Source organism: Sphaerulina musiva, assembly GCF_000320565.1.
Source record: "Sphaerulina musiva SO2202 unplaced genomic scaffold SEPMUscaffold_1, whole genome shotgun sequence".
In the NCBI taxonomy this organism is placed as follows: domain Eukaryota; kingdom Fungi; phylum Ascomycota; class Dothideomycetes; order Mycosphaerellales; family Mycosphaerellaceae; genus Sphaerulina; species Sphaerulina musiva.
Window position 1 is genome coordinate 4,392,827 of NW_016017383.1, and position 18,341 is coordinate 4,411,167.

Genomic DNA, 18,341 nt, shown 5'->3' on the forward strand with positions numbered 1-18,341 from the left:
CTGGCAGGAAGCGTCGAAGCCGCTCACCTCACTCACCCATGGGGCGGGCGCTTAAGGAATTGACCGACCATCGTAATGACCGTGTATACACGCTCGCACGCACATACACACATGCACGCACACATGCCGTGTTTTGCTCTCGTTTTTTTTTGCGAGAAACTATCAAGGAATCTCCCAGACTCACATTTTCTTTTTTTGAAGACATTAGGAAAAAGTCTCGTTGGATGATTTTTGGGTAAAACAAATGCCCTTTTTTTTTCGATAATCGACCTGCACTACCGAATAAACTATCTCTCTGTCTCTCTCTCTCCCTCTATCAAAATCAATGAAGATCGTTAGCTACCTAAGTCATGTATCTCATCATTACCTAACAAACGCCGAACGCGCGCACCTCCTTCCCTCTCTGCCATCGATCAATCAATCGATCAAGCACACAGCTTCTCGAAAACTCAGGGCCCAAGGTAAGCTCCTCTCTCTCTCTCTCTCTCCATTATCTTCAATCCTAAAAGTCAGGAGGTCCAAAAGTCTTTGGCGAATCGCGGGGACCACCACCATAGTTTCCTGCTGGGCAATTGGAGTAACAACCATACTCGGTGACGGTGGTGAACATGGTCATCGTGCCCATGATCTGGGTCACACAACTACCATTGGCGCTCGCAGTGGGGAAAGGTGGGAAAGAGAGGGGAGCTGTGCCGCTGCGCGAGCCCGTGGGAGCGCTGAAGGTTCTCGACGAAGATGGCGCGGTGCCAAATGGAGCGGTGCGTGAGCTTGATGGTGCTGGCAGAGAACCGGACCGCGACCCGGTTGGCGCGCTGAAAGGCATCGAGGTGCTAGATGCCGGGAAACCCGACGAGGGGAGACTGCCGGAGCGCGACCCGGTAGGTGCGCTGAAAGGCATCGAGGTGTTAAATGCTGGGAACCCAGACGAGGGAAGACTACCAGAGCGTGACCCGGTAGGTGCGCTGAATGGCACTGAGCCGGTAGATGATGGAAATGTCGAAGATGTTGACAAAGTACCAGATCGGCGACCAGTTGATGCGTTGAACGGTACAGAGCCTGTCGACGATGGGAATCCCAACGATGGCAAAGATACGCTTGTTGCACCAGATGGGAAGAATGAGGACGCTCCCGATCCGATTGAACTTGTCTTTGAGAAGAGAGAGCCGGAGCGAGAGCGTATGGAGTTGGTAAAAGGAGGGAGTTTGAGGGTAGTGTCGATCGGAAACGACTCCGTGTAAGTTGTCGTAAAGGCTTGCGGTGGCGTAGACGAACCCGTAGTGGATGGCGCTGAAGAGTTGGAACTTGGTGATATGGTGCCGCTACGAGGTCCGCTTGGAGCGCTGAAGGGTACCGACCCTGTGACAACAGGAATACTCTCGGTGAGGATCAGGGGAGTGGAGGTCGAGGTCGTGCTCAGTAAGCTCAAAGGCACTGAGGATGAAATCAAGCCAGATGCTGCAGTGGCAGAGGAACTCTGTGTTGCTGATCGAAGACCATTGGTGTTGCTGAATGAGAACCCACCTGAGGCCACGGAGGAACTCGCACCAGAAGTGCCGGAAGCGCCGCTCGTCATGGAACTGGGAGTGATTGACAAGCCAGAGCTGGGCAATATTCCAGAGGCAGCTGTTGAGGAGACGCCACTAGTACCGCCTCCGCTACTGAGGATAGACACAGGAGTAAACGGAGATCCAGACGATGGAACAATCCCGGAATCAAATGACGAAGACGCGCCACTGAGACCACTGCCGCCGCTAATGACTGTGATTGGGGTAAAGCCCGCTCCGGAAGACGAGATAACACCAGATCCGATGAATGAGCTAGCACCCACAATACCTGTCTGACCGGAGGTGACGGAAGTCAGTGTGATGATGGGTACGGAGGATGTGGCATTCGAGGGCAAGAGTCCCGAAGCAGCAGTACCACTTGCGCCGCCGCTGCCACCTGCCACGCCCGAGGCCGCAAATCCAGTGCTGTAGGCTGTACCGCCGCCAGTGCTGATAATGACGGGTGCTGGTGTTTGCAAGACTCCAGACGCCTGACCCCCGTTGCCACCTCCGTTAGCGCCACCGCCGCCTGACACTACGACGCCAGTGGAAAGCAAACTGGTCCAGGCGGATGTAGCAGTCACAATGCCAGCGATATTGCTCGCAATGTTACTTCCACTGCCGGAGCTTGAGCTACCAGTCGCGTAGGAAAAGTATGAGGTTACTGTCTGACCAGAGAGTTGAGTGCCGCCGGCATTGAAGGTGTTGTTTGCAGTGATCTGCGTTACGTTGTAGCCTTCTGGATAGTTTTGAGTGTAGTTGGTAGTAGTGATGGTGTAATAGTTGCCATTAGAGCTAGCGGGTCCATATTCTGTTCCGCTTGAACTCGAGTTGCTGATGTATACCCCTGTTGCGGAGCTCGCGTATACAGTTGTAGCCGAAGCCCATGATAGCGAGTAGGCGGTGTAGTAAGTGGTGTACCACATGGAACCTATGGTGTAGTAAGTTGAGAAAGCTGTCCCGGTGGAGAAAGTCGAGCCATCGGAGATGTATGTTGAATAGTATGTTTCGGCAGCGGCGGCGCGGCCGCTTACTATCATAGGCTTGGGCGTGATGATAGCAATGGAAGTCGAGCTGTCTGAGAAGATCGATGACATCAAGGAGCTGGCATCTCGGGCAGCCAGTGTAGGAGTTCCAGATGCCTCAGTAGTCGCCTCAGAAGAGGCATTTGTAACACCAATGTCGATTGCCAGCAGTATACCACTGTCGACGCCCACCGCTGCGGTGGTACGGTTGGCTGTTCCCTTCAGGAAGCAGTTATAGCCCTGATTGCTAGGCGCATCGTAGTAGGAAAATCCCTGGCAGACGGAACTGCCAGATCGCATGTTGGCGGTCGAGCAAGCTGCACCACATTCCGAGTAGCTGTTGTACGAGAGAATGCCGTAGAAGTTGGCATCAGTGATATCTGTATCGCATTGAATAAGGTATTGATATCTTGCAACGCCGATGAGCTGCACAACGATGGCACCGTTGTCCTGTGGACATGTGAAAGGAGGCGCGGTTGGACCAGGAGCAGGCGCCACAGAGACAGATGAGCTGGATGACGAAGCACTGACACTTGGTGCGACCGTGCTGGTCACAGTGCCTGCTGAGACTGTAGAAACGATCGTGGTGGTCTCTTGGTCGTACGCAGAGATGGTGAACACATTTGGTTTGCCTGTGCGTGTTGCGGTGACTGTTGGCCCGGCGAAGTTTTGGCAAGCGCATGCACTCGAGAAAGACGCTGACATGCTTGCATCGGAGCCCTGGGCATTTGTTTGTCTGCGAAAAGAGTCAAGAGCCTCGGCCATCTGCGCATCGGAGAGTGCTGCGGGCTCAGGAGCAGCGTTTCTAGCGCTCAAGCCGGCACTGCCGGTGACCGTGACAGTAGCAGCAGGTACAGTGGTGACACTCTCTTCGGTGAACCATTGTGTTGTGTACGTAGAGTAGAAGGTGCTATGTGGTGATTAGCAGAGCATCTCACGTTACGTTTCCATTTCCCCAAGTCTTACCTGGCAGGAGTTTTGGTCACGACAACAGTCGTGTTGGGATATGTGATGTATGCTTTGCAGAAGTCCTGGCCAAAGCTCGGGTCGTGGACGAAATCGTAATAGTTATCTTGATAGCAAGTCGCTGCCGCTGCCTTTTTGAACAAACGATTAAAGATCCTGCGGACGGCATTTTGCTGGGGCACTTCGCGCTGCTGAAGCTCAAGATCTGTAGGCGGGTTGGCCACTCGGCCAGCCGCGTGATGAGCAAGAGTTAGCCCGAGGGCCAGCGCTGTATATGAGCGCATACTGTTAGACAGCCCTTTCCAATGAGTGATGAGGATCTGCTTGCTGTTGAAAATGAAGGACTTTGTATCGTGATGGAGGGTAGATGAACTCTGGTATTCTGCGACACATCTATCTTATAGCTTCCAAGATACCATGCATATTCAGGTCAGCCTCAGCTGTGAGCACGACCGACCTCCTGGCAATCCGAATACTGTATGCCTTGCAGAGATCGTAGAAAGAAGAGGTGACATATTGGAATGGGGTTTCAGCGACAGGATGGTGTGGTGCTGAGACGTGAGGACATGCCGGTGCCTGCCATTGGATATCGCAGCTTGTCTGAGGCGATTCAGATCGACGTTGAGGTCAACCATTCCGACGACCTGGAGAGAATGCAGATGCGCGAACATGTCCGACATCCCTTGCTGGAGTCTGTACCCGTTTGGCAATGAATACTCGTACCTTGCGGGGCGCTCATGGTTGCTACGAGGAATGTGAGATGAATCATGACGCGCAAGAGGGCTGTCCTCCTGATGTAAAGATTATGTGATGATCACGATACTGCCACTGTCTGCCGTTGTTGGATGCTCCACTCGACATGCTGGTGGTTCACGGATGTCGGTCATCTCAGTAGGAGATGGGCCTCAGATGGACATGTCGTCGTGCGCCGTCCTGGGCTGAGCCGCAGTGGTGGCTCGGGCACATTGAGAGAGGTTGAAGGCCGGGACTCATGATGAATGGACTGTTTCGAGTGGTACAGTGGTAGAGTGATAGAGCACTGGTGGTGGTGGTGCTGGTGGTGGGACCAAGAAGTTCAGAATCTCACTTTAGAACGATTCTAGCGCGGCGGCGCGGCCGCAGCGGGCACTGGACGGCCCGCGCGACCCGCCGCATGCACGTGCACTTGCACTAGTTTGTTTCCAGCCGGCCAACTCCTTGTAATCCTCTTTTCTGTGCATACCGGGCGCATACCTAGTACTACTCACATGAGCGCTGGCGCGCACAGAGATCGAAAAGAGGCGGATGTATGGTGTGACTCTGCATCAACACTGACATTGATGGAATGGGCGCATTCTGCTCATGTCTTGGTCAGCGGCCTTCTTCGCAGGATGTCAGTAGTCACCCTTCCGCGTCTTATTCGCTTCATCGACTGCTCGCTGACCCTCGCGCATAGGGTGACCTCGATCGCATCCTGAATTCAGAACAACCGACGTACGGCACCATCGAAGACAGCGGCGGTGTGTCGCCTCGCGACGAAGAGGAGTTGAGAAGAGAGCGCGATGCTCTGGAGCATATTACTGCTCAGGCGGCTGAGTATGTACTGGCAAGGCGCGGCATCCCGTTCTGCACTTCTGACTGAGAGTATAGCCATATGATCGATATCAACCATCCGAGCCAAGCAGACCTGAATCAAGGCTTCGTCGACACGGCCAACCATCACAGAGAGCAAACAGACGATCTCTCGGTAGAGCCCTCACAGGATCAGGATCAGGATCAGGATGACTCCGAGGAAGCAGCGTGGCTGCGAGGCATCGAAGAGGAAGGGACAAAGATACAGATCCCGCAGCGCGGAACACTCGTGATGGACATTAGCCTGCTACGGAACACTCCGCAGCGGAGGGAGGTAGTGCACTGAAACTGTGTGCTTCTGCTTATGGCACTCCAGTCATGGACGTCGCGAGACCCACGAGATGGAGGGCAGAAGTGCTTCCAGGTGGGCTATGGCGCCCCCGGTTGATGTGGCGCTCACTGCAATCGATCTCGACTCACATATGCGTGCGAAGTTGCCGGAAGCATCAACTTGCGCAGGCGTACCTCGAAACTTAATTTGAAGTCGATTGGGACCAGAATCGCTTGCTTTCTTGCAAGAGGATATCCTGCAGAAGTGTACAGGTCTCGTCGTCCATTTACCATTAGTACCTAATGAATTGATATACCAGTACTTACATCCTCTGCCGCTTCCATATTGAATGCATACGCTCTCTCCATCGGGTGCCGATGCATCTACATGTAGCTTGATATCTCCTGTCACCATCAAGATGTACTCTGCTCACGAGTAAGCCTTCTTCTGAATCTGCTATCGGTAGACATTATATATGTAGGTACCTATCTATGCGCGGCCCGAGAAACGGCGCGGCGAGGTTCAAGACGCCGACGCCGAGCTGCTGCTGCCGACTCCCGTCGTCCTCGTCATTGATTGTCACCTTACCTTAGTTTGTGTGAGGTCTCGTCAAATCAGCGGCCAGAAAATAGGTAAGATCTAACCAATTCACTTGAAGAGCTTCATCACCAGCTACCTAGGTAATAACTGGAAGTCGGGGCAATATCTGGCTTTCTGTACTCTAGTCTCTACCTGTTTACCTCACCTCCATTCACCACTAGCCCTGCCCCTGCTTCGGTCACTGGTAGATTTTCTGTTGCTACCATGGCTCTGCTGCCACGTGTGACCGCACTTGCTGCTGCCCTGACCTTCCTCATCACCAGATATACCACTTATTCACTTACACCCTTCGCCACCTTCCCCCTGCTCTTCTCCATCTTATTTCTTCTCTATCAGCTGTACTCGATCTTGGTATGGCCCCACTACATCAGCACCCTACGCCATCTACCCCAGGCCCCGAACGCTCATTGGTTCTGGGGTCAAACCAAGAGGGTCCTCGCAGAACCATCGGGAAGACCGATGCGAGACTGGGTTCAAAATGTCCCGAACCAGGGCCTGATTACATACTCGGTCTGGTTCCAACAACGAGTTCTCATCACCACTCCTGCAGCACTGGGCGAGGTCCTCGTGACGAAGAACTATGACTTTGTCAAACCATGGCACTTCCGCAATGGTCTCGGCCGAATCCTGGGCATCGGAGTCTTGCTCGCAGAAGGCGAGGAGCACAAAATCCAAAGGAAGAACTTGGCGCCCGCGTTTGCCTTTGGCCATTTGAAAAGAAATATTGTGCCGATCTTCTGGAGCAAAGCCCAAGAGCTCGTGGACTGCCTTGCGAATGTATCGACCGCAGCTGTCGATAAGAAGCATGTGTCGGACACGGATAACACGAATCTCGAAAACGCTGCTGCCGAACATGTTCACGGCGCTGTGGATGTTGGCAACTGGACTTCACGCGCGACACTCGACATTATCGGCTTGAGTGGGATGGGTCAAGACTTCAATGCCCTCCAGGATCCCGACAATAAGCTGCATCAGACATATAAGCTTATCTTTAACCCCGGGAAAGCTGGAAGGTACTATGGACAGCTTATCTTTTTTTTTACTACATATACTGTTCCCACGAGATCATCCCACTGACTTTTGATCCCCTGTTGTAGGATGTTGCAGGTATTGGCCATTTTTCTCCCTAGCTGGCTAACGAGGAACCTCCCGATCAAGCGGAATCAAGAGCTCAACGCCGCATCCGCATACATCAAACAAGTCTGTCGCGATCTCATTGCCAAGAAGCGAACCGTGTTGGCTGAGAAAGGCGTGGAAGACGTCGACATCCTCTCTGTTGCACTGGGATCAGGAGGATTTCAGGATCATGAGCTCGTGAATCAAATGATGACATTTCTCATAGCAGGACATGAAACCACTGCCACCGCCATGGTAAGTTCCTTTTTTTTCTCACACTTTCTTGAAAGAAAAAGAAAACAAAAAGGAAACAAAAAGGAAATCGTCATCAACATACCAATTAAACCCCCTCCCTCACAGATCTGGTCCCTCTACCTCCTCTGCAAACACAAATCCATCCAAACCACCCTCCGCGCCGAAATCCGCTCTCGAATCCCCTCCCTATCCAGCCCCATCACGGCCGCCCAAATCGACTCCTGCGACTACCTCCAAGCCTTTTGCACCGAAGTCCTCCGCCTCTGGCCACCCGTCAGTTTGACTTTGCGCGTCGCCGATCGCGACACGTCCATTCAAGGGCAATTTATCCCGCGAGGAACGACGATTATTCTCGCTCCGGCGGCGATTAATACTTGTACGCATTTGTGGGGCAAGGACGCGTTGGAGTTTCGGCCGGAGAGGTGGTTGAAGAGTAATAAGAGTCAGAGTGGTAATGGTGGTGAAGAAGGAAAAAGAGGGGGAGCGGATTCGAATTATTCGTTTTTGACGTTTTTGCATGGTCCGAGATCATGTATTGGACAGAAATTTTCACAATATGAACTTGCTTGTTTGTTGGCTGCTTGGGTGAGTTTTTTCTTTTCTTTTTGTCTTTTCTCTATTTCCTTTCCCTTCCTTCTTTCCTTCTTTCCTTCTTTTTTTACGTTGGTTATGATTCCTATACTGACCACAAAAAATACAGGTCGGAAGATATGACACTTCATTTGAAAAAGGAAGTCCTCTTGCTCATGGTGAACCGGAAATTAAGGTATGTTTTCTTTTTTTTTTTCCTTTTTTCCTTTTTTTTCGGTGACTTTCTGAGCTGACTGATGGGAAATTATTTGTGAATTACAAAACAGGGTGGAATTACTGCGAAACCCAAAGGAGGGTTGTGGACGACACTTGAGGAAGTTCCTGGGTGGTGAAGAGGAGGTCATGGAATCAAGCAAGCAGTTTCTGCCTCCGCGGGGTTTCGGTAAGGTACTAGGTAGGTAAGGTGGGTCGGTAGACCGGGAACACATCAGAAACTTATGTGCAACATGATACTTGCTTGCTTCTTTCGACGTTAGGTAGTTGGGGAGGTTTTTCAGTATACAGCAAATTGACCCAGAAAGGCAAGAACACTAGTCAGTCTCTCCCCCTCTCGTGTCATTTCATTTTATTTCATTTCATTCCCTCAATCAATCAATCAATCAATCAATACTTTCCAGGCGCAGCCTTGTATTTTTCATTCTGAATCACTTCGATCCAATATCCATCCGGGTCCAGCACAAATGCCACGTTCTGTACCAAATAGAAAAAGAAAAGAAGTTAGCTTGTGGAAAATGATGAAGAAGAAAAAGAAGAAACATAAGGGAGAGAGCAAACAAATTCCGAGTAACAGTGAAAAAAAAAAGAAAAGAAAGGAAAGAAAAAAAAAGAAAAAGCCTTTCTTACCTTCATCCGTCCATCCGTAAGACGCTTCTTCCACTCCACCCCTTTCTCCTCGAATCTCTTACATGCCGCATCGAGATCATCAACCGATATGCAAATATGTCCAAACCCTTGTGGCTCACTATTTCCATCATGGTACACTTTACCCGACTCCTTCTCGGTGCCGTGGTTCCACGTCAATTCGAGAATCCCCTCTCGATCCGCGACGGGGTTGACGCCGTTGACGGATTTGTCGCTGCTGGGTTTGTCGCCATAGGCGAGGAAGTAGAGCGTGAAATCGGATCCTGCGTTTTCGCGGAGGAAGGTCATGCCCATGACTTCTTGGTAGAATTTGAGTGATATGTCTTTGTCTTTGACCTGTGGAAATTCTCGTGGTTAGAGGTGACCATTTGATTTGGAGGTGATGTGGCTATAGGATTGGGAGGGGACTCACTCTCAACATGGTGTGGTTCATGCGATAGGTTTCAATGTTGGTTTCCTTCACATTTTCGGTCTTTTCGACGTCATTCTGGGCAATGATCTCGACCCAGTACTCATCGGGATCCAGAGCAAACTACAAAGGAAGACAATCAGTTTCGACATTATCATCGGGGTTCTTTACGGATACTCACAGCGATGTGATGCATCCTGCCGTCCTTCAACTTCTTTTGAAACTTATATCCCGCGTCCTCCAGTCGCTGACACGCAGCTTGGATGTTGTCCACAGAGATGCAGACATGCCCGAAACCTTTTCCGGGCTCCTTGTTGCCATTGTTTGGCTTGTAGGAAGCATCATTCTCCGTGCCATAGTTGTGAGTGAGCTCAATAATGCCTTGGCGATCAGTCCAGTGATTGCCGGATGATACGGCCTTGGGGGAGTCGCTACGAATCCCACGACATCAGCGCTGCGTTTTACTAGAAGAATTCAATTCCTCTCTTCACATGGAACTCACTATGCCAAGAAGTACAAATCGAAAGAGTTGTCCGGGAATGAGAATTTGTTGACTTGCTTCATTCCCAAGTGCTCGTAGAATTTGACAGAGGCTTTGGGATCCTTGACTGGGAGGTGTCAGTAGGCGCGGTACAGTATACATATTGCAATACATATGAGTTGGGGCGAAAGAGCCACGCACTCCTCAGCATGGTATGGTTGAACAGGTACTTCGAAGGGTCCGTCATGGTGGCGTATGCTCGGGGGGCGATGGTGGTGGTGGTGGTCAGGTGTCGAGTGATTAGCGCTGAGCGTCGCAGTGCAGAGAGCATGTATAGGAGTATGGAAGTGAAGTGAAGTGAAGTGAAGTGAAGTGAAATTGTGTGTTGGCGAAGAGCAATAATGCAATGCAATGGATGCTTCCGTTCTCTCTCATGACATGGGAATTGAAGCCGTGACATCAGCGTTCCCGGCCGCAGATCCTCTCCTCCCCACCTTTCCCTCCGACCTATCAGCCCCTCTCCCCTCCATTTGTCCCTGTCCCGTCCTTCATCATCATCATCATCATCATTTTCATTCTCATTATTCATCCAGCGACTACCGCTGTCGGCTCCCCCAGCAGAGACTTGCCCCCCTGTTACGCGGCAGTCACAATAAGCTACACGCTTCGCTGGTCACTTACGCTATTCGTACCAGGTTATCATCATATACTGTGCTCCCGAGTCTTGACGATTGATCAGACATCCGCACCCATAACTAACATGTCCCCGGCCTCATTGGCATCTAGAGCAATGTGATTGCTGACGCTTCCCCCTCTAGCAGATCCCTGTGCGTCTCCATGGGGTCGCACAGCCTTTGCTCCGGCCTGGCTGTACACATTCAATCCCAAAACTCCCTCGCGATTGGCGAGTTTAATAAAGTCAATGGCACAATCATGTGCCGCGTATACTGTACCTCCTAGGCCTTTGCATCACTTATTGGCGGCTACTCCAGCACTCTCTCCGGGCTTTTTGCCCTTGTCGCCACTACTGCCAGTGCTGGCGGCACCATCCTCGTCGTACAAGTTATGTTCTTCGATGTAGTTGACCACCTGCTCTGGCACGAGATAGCGAATGGACATGTCTCGTCTTCGAAACAGCCGAATCTTGGTCGAGCTGATGTCGTTTTGTACAAGCTGCTGGATGACCCAGATGTTGTCTCTGTAGGCTTGCAAGGTCGCAAGAGCCTCGTCGATGTCCGTGCCAGAGCGCTGCGGCTCCTGTTAGTGCGTGAAAGGGAGGGAGTGATTCACTCTGGGATGGTGAAGACAAACCTCGACAATGAAAGCGCCAAAGTTGCGCAAGATGTAATCAATATCCTTGTCGGCCCACACGCCAGGCGTGCCCATGGTCTGAATCAAATCTGCTCCTGCAAGCAAAGCAATGTGACACTTCTTCTTGCCGACCGGTGTTTCCACTCCGCCAATCACTTCGTTGATCTCGTGGTCAAAGTGGTCCAGGACCTTGGCAGTCTCCAGGTATTCGCTGTGCAGAGCCTCCCACGGGTCGACACTGATCCAGCTGCTCTGTTCCACGGCCAATGTGCACATGTTGATTCTGTGCTCTGCCTTGACCAGACCCGTCTTCTTGTAAGCATCGCCCACACAGGACAGATATGCGCCGACGACTTCGAACTGCGTGTTAAAGCGCGCATAGTCGGCGGCCATTTCGAACATGCGGAGATGGAGGAAGGTGATGGGCGAGAAGGAGCCACAGGCGACCAAGATCAGCGGAGTGCGGTCTGAGCTCTGAATACGACGCCTCAGACGGGTCTGAGGGAATTCGTACTCGGTGAGGGTCATGTCGCCGCGGATGTCGTCGTCCATGGCGAGTGGCTTCGTTGGTGGTCGGTCGAAGCGGAGTAGATTGCGCAAATGGACGGATCGAGGACGAGAGCGTGCGGTCGAAGTTGGCGTTGGCCGGTGTACGTAGGAGACTAGAGAGCGTGTTGAAAATGCGCCGAGTGACGTAGTGTTATGGATAAGGACTGAGTGCGAGAGTCGGGTGCGGGAGAGGAGGGAGTGCAGAGCAGCGTCCACGGTCACAGCGGTGGAGGAGGGTGAGGAATGAAGTATACGGGCGGTGGTGGTGTTGGTGTGGTGTGGTGTCAGTGGTGGTGTCGTTGTTGTTATGGGAGAGCGGGAGGAGCACGCGAGAGGAGGGTGAAAAGACGGCAGAGTGGGGACTATCTATCTCCGTGGTGGAGTACTGCCTAAGGTACAGTAGGAGGTACCGTACCTTAGGGTATGTGTCTGTCTCTGTGAGTGGATGAGTCTGGCCTGGCCCTTTCGCCGCATTGACCTAACAGCCGACCGCGCACGTGCTCGATCATAATTCCATTATTCTTTGAAGATACACAGGTAACACAAGCCCCCTCTCCGCATATATCTGTACACCTATTTTGCATGTACCTCATTTTTACTAAGTTACCTTACTGTCGCCTCTACCGCACTTCCCTATGAGATGTAGAGTACATTATCTGGCCTCGGGGTCCTCGACGGTCCCTCGTGACTCGTGAGTGTAATTTGGGCCAGCGCAAAGTCTGTTACTTACCTAGGTAGGTAGTAGGTACCAACATTCGATCCAGTTGGAAGCAAGGGTCGGAAGGGTCTCCGCATCACTGGAGGTACTAGGAGGTACCAAGCAACCTTGAACGGTTGAACCCATGGGCTGATCATCGTCCATCTACGATATCGATGTGCGACCGAGACTGATTAGTATGCTGACATGATATGCTCCATTCTTCCGGAAGCATGCTTTGCCGTGAACAGCATCGTGGTATATCAGGCGGCAGCAGACGCACAGCAGGCCTGCTGTATCAAGCTCAATGCATTAGTCGCATCAGCCGAGTGCACGAGCTCGGTATCTGCCAGTGAGTGTCTGTATTCGAGACCACGGATAGAACGAGAGCACTTCGTCTTCAACATATCAATTCTAGGTCATCAATATGTCCTGCTCATCAGGCGACATGGGCAATCAGAAGTACAAATGGTTCTTTCACCGTTCTTCACTCTTATCTCTGCATTCGAAACATATCAGCTTGTTCTCAAAGCGCGCATCCAGGTCTCATGCAGTTTGCCATATCCGAGCCGGTCTTTCAAACGAGTGTGCCAACAGGTCACAAAATGAAACATTATTCCTGCTTTTCGAACTTTTGAACATGTCAATCTTGCTAGGTACCGTCGTACTCCCAGCGCAGAAACCCTACGCATAAGCAAAAAGATCAGAAGATGGCAAAGACCAAAGCACAGAAGATTCGCGCCACTATCGACTACTTCGAGCAGACATACGGCTCCACTCCTACTCTGGCAACATGGCAAGCATTCTGCCGCGACGTTGGCGTCAACGAGGGTAATTCCATCACGCAGTGCAAGAAGGTGAGAATAGACTTTATAATTCTATAACGTATATGATGTCGTTCTCGCTGATGTTGTTCATCGTTGAAGATACTGAAATCCGTCAATGTCAACATTGTAGACTTTGTTTCTGCGAGAAAGAGTGGTCAAGCGGTTACTCACTTTGCTTCGAGGGGCGCGTTGGCGAGGTATATTCAGGCTTATCCGAAAAAGAGATTTCCGTTGAAGAGGGCGAAGGAGGATTCTTTCTTGAAGATGTTGTTGATACACTTGTTTTGAGGTTTGAGGTGTGGTTGTTGGTTGATGGTATAGAGACTATTAGAGTACCTATTCCAAGGTAAGCCCAGCCGAGTGTTCGGGTGCAACCTCCCGTCTCAGCCTCATAGTTCTATGCGTAGCTCCCTCCACGTTACTTGCTTCGACTGTACATGTACATACACACAGTACAGGTACCTCTACTGACATAGCTGTTCTTCTTTGCTTGCAACTACCGTACCGCACCGTACACACCCTCTCAATCGCCACTACACATGACAATCCCACTCCTCCCACCATAACGAGATGCGAGAGCCAAGACGTGGCCTGCTGTCGCTGCTGCTGCTCCTCTGCACGCTGGCCCTGCTGGCGGCGGAGGTGCCAGCAGCAGCAGCAGCCAAGGACAAGCCCGACATCGACGACTACAACTTCCACGCGAGACCCGTCAACGTCCTGTACTTTGAGGACAGCGATGTCATCCTCGCCACCGATGCCGACGCCCTGACGACCTACCGTTCTGATAATGGCGGCAAGTCGTGGGACAAGCTGGACGGCGTGGCCGCTGGCGAGGTCATGGAAGTGCTGAAGCATCCTTACGACAAGCAGGTGGCCCTAGTGCTAGGTACGGAAAAGACGCACTGGATCACGCATGATCGCGGGAAACAATGGCGTTCCTTCACCTCGCCCGTCCATCCCTCCCTGTCTCGCGCCGGCATCGCCTTCCACGCCACCGACCCAGACCGCATGCTGTTCGTTGCCCAGAAGACCAGCGGCTTCTCACGCGAGGACATTGTCTACTACACCACCGATGGCTTCAAGACGGACATGAAGCTGTTGCACAAGGACGTGTTCTCATGTCTCTGGGCCAAGACAACCGACATCTTCACGACGAGCGACGAGAAACGTGATCGTGATGCCATACTCTGTATTGCCCGAGGCCAATTCGACTTCTTCAAGTCGCACAACCGTATCATCATGTCGACCGACTTCTTCGAGAGCGAGGAGATTGAGCCGACCATGAGCGATGGCAGGACTGTGGAGGGCATCACAAACCTGGCCGCTGTCAAGAGTTATATCGTGTTTGCTGCAAAAAGTGAAAGAACGACCGAAATGGCCATGTATGTCTCTGATGACACCCAAACCTGGCATCGCGCCGAATTTGGTCAGCATAAGCTGGAAGAGGACGCGTATACGCTGTTGGAAAGCACAAACTACAGCATGCAGGTGGATGTGATGACAACGGAGCACTCAGACCCCATGGGTGTTCTCCTGACCTCAAACAGCAACGGGACTTTCTTCACCAAGAACATTGAACACACCAACCGCAACGATGAGGGCTTTGTGGACTTCGAAAAGATGGCCGGCATACAGGGCATTGTACTCGTCAACACAGTGGAGAACTGGAAAGAGGTGGAAACAAAGTGGGGAGCACAGAAGGATGTAATCTCACAGATCTCGTTTGACGACGGCAGGACGTGGGAAAATCTGAAAGCCGATGGGAAGACACTCCATCTCTACTCGGTTACTAACCAGAGGAACGTTGGCCGGATATTCAGCAGTCCAGCGCCTGGTCTGGTCATGGGTGTAGGAAACACTGGCAAACGCCTTGAGGACTATGAGAAATGCGACACCTATGTGTCCGACGATGCTGGCTTGACGTGGCGCAAAGCGCTCGACAAGCCTCACATATATGAATTCGGCGCGCAAGGTTCCATCTTGGTCGCTGTAGAAGATACGGAAACGAATAAGATTAAGTGGTCGCTGAATCACGGCAAAGATTGGGAATCAACAGAAGTGGACGAGAAATTCACACCCTTGGCACTTACGACAACACCCGATGCGACTTCATTGAAGTTTCTCATGATTGCGACACGCAAGGTCGACTCAAAGACTGAGTACTTCACCTATGCTCTGGATTTCAATGGCCTGCACGAAAGCAATTGCGGCAGCGGTGACTTTGAGAAATGGCCCGCTCGGAAGGACAAGGACGGCAAAGCGACCTGCATCATGGGCCACAAGCAATACTTTCAGCGCCGGAAAGCCGATGCCAAGTGTGTCGTGGAAAACAAGAATTTTGAGGACCCAGAGGAGACGCGAGAAGACTGTGAGTGCAGCAAACAAGATTTCGAATGTGACTACAACTTCAAGCGCGATGGGGACAAGTGTGTCAGAAATGGACCAGTAGCTCCTCCTGCTGGAGCTTGCGAAGAAGGAGAGAAGACTTTCAAAGGCACATCCGGCTATCGACTGATTCCTGGAAACACATGCAAAGGCGGTGTAGATCTCGCCAAAGAGGTTGAGAGGGATTGCGAGGAAACAAGTACTCCACCTGCTTCCGGTCAGATCACTTCGGAAGTCAAGAAGTTCAAGGGGTCGAAATTCATTGAATATTACTACATGGAACGTGAGGACAGCAATCAAGGCCAAGACGAGACCGTGCTCTTGCGAACGAACCGTGGTCAGGTCTGGAAGACTCATGATCATGGTAAGAAGTGGGAGCAGATACTTGAGAAGGAGGAGATATTGGCGATTTACCCACACCAATTCTTCAACGATATCGTATACTTCATTACACCGACGAAGACCGTACATTACTCGAAAAACTTTGCTCGGTCATTCAACACCTTCGAAGCTCCCGAAGCCCCAAACCACGAGCAAATACAGGTGCTGACCTTCCATCCTTCCAACAAAGACTGGCTGATCTGGACTGGTGGCCGAGACTGTAAGGGAGATGACTGCCTGACGATCGCGCATGTGTCCAAAAAGGGCGGTGATGATTGGGAGTCACTGCTCCGTGGTGTTCGAAAGTGCCAATTCGTGTATCGAGAGGACAGGCCAGAGTCAGAGCAACTTGTCTACTGCGAGGTGCATGCGGACGAGAGCAGAGACAGTCCAGTCAAACTTCTGAGCAGTGATGACTGGTTCGCACACAAGAAAGAACTCCAAGACGACATCGTCAGCTTCGCAACCATGGAAGAATTCATCGTGGTTGCTGTCAAGGACCAAAAGGAGGAAAGTCTCCGGATTGATGCGAGTATCGATGGCTCAACATTTGCGAACGCCCAGTTCCCAGTGAATTTGAATGTCAAGCATAAAACAGCTTTCACTGTACTGGACTCAAGCACACACGCAGTCTTCCTACATGTCACCGTGAATGCTGTCGAAGACCAGCAGTACGGCAGCATAGTAAAGAGCAACAGCAATGGCACGTCGTACGTTCTATCTTCCGCCGAAGTGAACAGAAATAATGAGGGGTATGTGGACTTTGAGAAGATGCAAGGTCTGGAGGGAGTCGCCGTTATCAACCGCGTGGCAAATGCTCGTGAAGTCGATGGCGGCAGCAGGAAAAAGCTGCAAACATTCATCACCCACAACGATGGTGCAGCATGGGCTCGACTTGGTCGGCCCGATGATCCACCAAAAGAGGTTGGCAAACCTTTCGAATGCCAAGGCCAAAGCAACCAGAAGTGTAATTTGCATCTGCATGGCTATACCGAGCGTAAGGATCCAAGAGACACGTACAGCTCACCGAGCGCAGTAGGGTTGATGCTTGGTACCGGAAACGTGGGCGAATTTCTAGGTCCCAAGGAAGACGCACATACCTTCATCACTCGTGATGGCGGCATCAGGTGGCACATGGTTGCCGAAGGTAACTGGATGTGGGAGTACGGAGATCAGGGCTCCATCATCGTGATCGTCAAAGAAGATGTGCCGACTGGCGAAGTTCGATACTCTTTGGATGAAGGCCAAACTTGGCAAACGTACGACTTTGGCGAGACCATGGTGGTCAACGACATCACCACTGTACCCAGCGACACAAGCCGAAACTTCCTACTTTGGGGCAAGATTGGCGACTCGATCGCTACCATCAATATTGACTTCAGCGGCATGAAGGAACGGTCCAAGCAGTGTAAGCTTGATGAACAGCATCCCGAATCCGATGATTACAAGCTCTGGTCGCCTTCACATCCGCTATCCGAGGACAATTGCCTGTTTGGCCACGTAGGCCAGTACCATCGCAAAATCCTCGATCACGACTGCTACAACGGAAAGGAGATCAAACACCTGCACAACATCGCCAAGAACTGTTCATGCACACGAAACGACTTCGAATGTGACTTCAACTACCAAAGCGACAGCAACGGCGCCTGTATCTTGGTCGAAGGCCTCAGTCCACCCGATCCGTTGGAAGTGTGCAAGAAGAACCCGGGTCTCTTGGAGTTCAACGACCCCACCGGGTACAGACGGATACCACTCACCACGTGTGAAGGAGGCAGAGAGTTGGACAAGACATCAAATACATTTGCATGCCCAGGACATGAGCAAGACTACCAAAAGAAGCACGGTATCAGTGGAGCCGGTTTGTTCTTCGCCATCTTCATACCCATCGCCGCAGCCGCTGGAGTCGGCTTCTGGGTGTGGAAGAACTGGGACGGCAAATTTGGCCGCATCAGACTCGGCGATTCTGGATATGGTGGCGGCGGTGCGTTTGATGGAGATGCTCCTTGGGTCAAGTATCCCGTGATGGTCATTTCCGGCATCGTGGCCGTGATAGCCGCTCTACCCATGGTGGTGGGAAGTTTGTGGAATACGGTTGCAACGAGGTTCGGGCGCAGTAGCGGATATGGGTATTCGCGACCTTTTACCAGTCGGAGCAGTTTCCAGCGTGGGCGGAGCGATTATGCTGTTGTAGATGACGATGACGGGGAGTTGCTGGGCGAGGATAGTGACGAGGATGTCTAGACGGTTGGTTCTATCAGGAGGGACGTCCCCGCTTTCCAGATTGAATGTGCATGTGTAGGATAGAACCTGCCCTCTTCAATTGGGAGGGGTTGGGGATTACATTGTATGCATATAGATGTTTTGTTTATGACATGAGAGAGCACTCACTCTTATACTTCAGACATGTTCCAGTGCTGCGATCGCATCTCTTGACGAAACAACCGAGAGCTGTGAAAGTTGG

General features: G+C 51.6%; 7 protein-coding genes across 7 annotated transcripts; 4 read left to right on the plus strand and 3 right to left on the minus strand.

Moving 5' to 3' along the window:
- Positions 1-519: 519 nt before the first annotated feature.
- SEPMUDRAFT_160974 (uncharacterized protein) lies at positions 520-3,819 on the minus strand (the record flags this gene model as incomplete). The annotated part of the gene is made up of 3 exons (XM_016907916.1): positions 3,536-3,819; positions 2,735-3,479; positions 520-2,475 (listed from the first exon to the last, which is right to left on the minus strand). A coding segment is annotated over exon 3 (1,950 nt), but the record flags the coding sequence as incomplete, so codon positions are not given.
- A 952-nt stretch (positions 3,820-4,771) lies between these two features.
- Positions 4,772-5,736, plus strand: SEPMUDRAFT_146731 (uncharacterized protein). The gene is made up of 3 exons (XM_016903826.1): positions 4,772-4,907; positions 4,971-5,110; positions 5,165-5,736. The coding sequence occupies exons 1-3, from the start codon at positions 4,860-4,862 to the stop codon at positions 5,430-5,432; spliced, it is 456 nt and encodes a 151-aa protein (XP_016765903.1). The 5' UTR covers positions 4,772-4,859; the 3' UTR covers positions 5,433-5,736.
- A 485-nt stretch (positions 5,737-6,221) lies between these two features.
- Positions 6,222-8,311, plus strand: SEPMUDRAFT_33096 (cytochrome P450; the record flags this gene model as incomplete). The annotated part of the gene is made up of 5 exons (XM_016908527.1): positions 6,222-7,030; positions 7,115-7,388; positions 7,494-7,973; positions 8,089-8,154; positions 8,246-8,311. 5 exons carry the CDS (start codon positions 6,222-6,224, stop codon positions 8,309-8,311), a joined length of 1,695 nt encoding a protein of 564 aa, XP_016765904.1.
- On the minus strand, positions 6,323-10,088 carry SEPMUDRAFT_146732 (glyoxylase I). Its single transcript, XM_016903827.1, has 10 exons — positions 9,932-10,088; positions 9,752-9,857; positions 9,431-9,680; positions 9,253-9,372; positions 8,823-9,176; positions 8,244-8,669; positions 8,089-8,152; positions 7,494-7,973; positions 7,115-7,388; positions 6,323-7,030 (listed from the first exon to the last, which is right to left on the minus strand). The coding sequence occupies exons 1-6, from the start codon at positions 10,059-10,061 to the stop codon at positions 8,583-8,585; spliced, it is 1,047 nt and encodes a 348-aa protein (XP_016765905.1). The 5' UTR covers positions 10,062-10,088; the 3' UTR covers positions 6,323-7,030; positions 7,115-7,388; positions 7,494-7,973; positions 8,089-8,152; positions 8,244-8,582.
- Positions 10,089-10,142: 54 nt separating this feature from the next.
- Positions 10,143-11,755, minus strand: SEPMUDRAFT_146733 (nicotinamide mononucleotide adenylyl transferase). The gene is made up of 2 exons (XM_016903828.1): positions 11,042-11,755; positions 10,143-10,978 (listed from the first exon to the last, which is right to left on the minus strand). The coding sequence occupies exons 1-2, from the start codon at positions 11,591-11,593 to the stop codon at positions 10,700-10,702; spliced, it is 831 nt and encodes a 276-aa protein (XP_016765906.1). The 5' UTR covers positions 11,594-11,755; the 3' UTR covers positions 10,143-10,699.
- A 1,242-nt stretch (positions 11,756-12,997) lies between these two features.
- On the plus strand, positions 12,998-13,402 carry SEPMUDRAFT_113765 (uncharacterized protein; the record flags this gene model as incomplete). Its single annotated transcript, XM_016901051.1, has 2 exons — positions 12,998-13,144; positions 13,214-13,402. 2 exons carry the CDS (start codon positions 12,998-13,000, stop codon positions 13,400-13,402), a joined length of 336 nt encoding a protein of 111 aa, XP_016765907.1.
- Positions 13,403-13,585: 183 nt separating this feature from the next.
- On the plus strand, positions 13,586-18,243 carry SEPMUDRAFT_146734 (BNR/Asp-box repeat family protein). Its single transcript, XM_016903829.1, has one exon. The coding sequence runs from the start codon at positions 13,685-13,687 to the stop codon at positions 18,119-18,121; it is 4,437 nt and encodes a 1,478-aa protein (XP_016765908.1). The 5' UTR covers positions 13,586-13,684; the 3' UTR covers positions 18,122-18,243.
- The last annotated feature ends 98 nt before the right edge of the window (positions 18,244-18,341 follow it).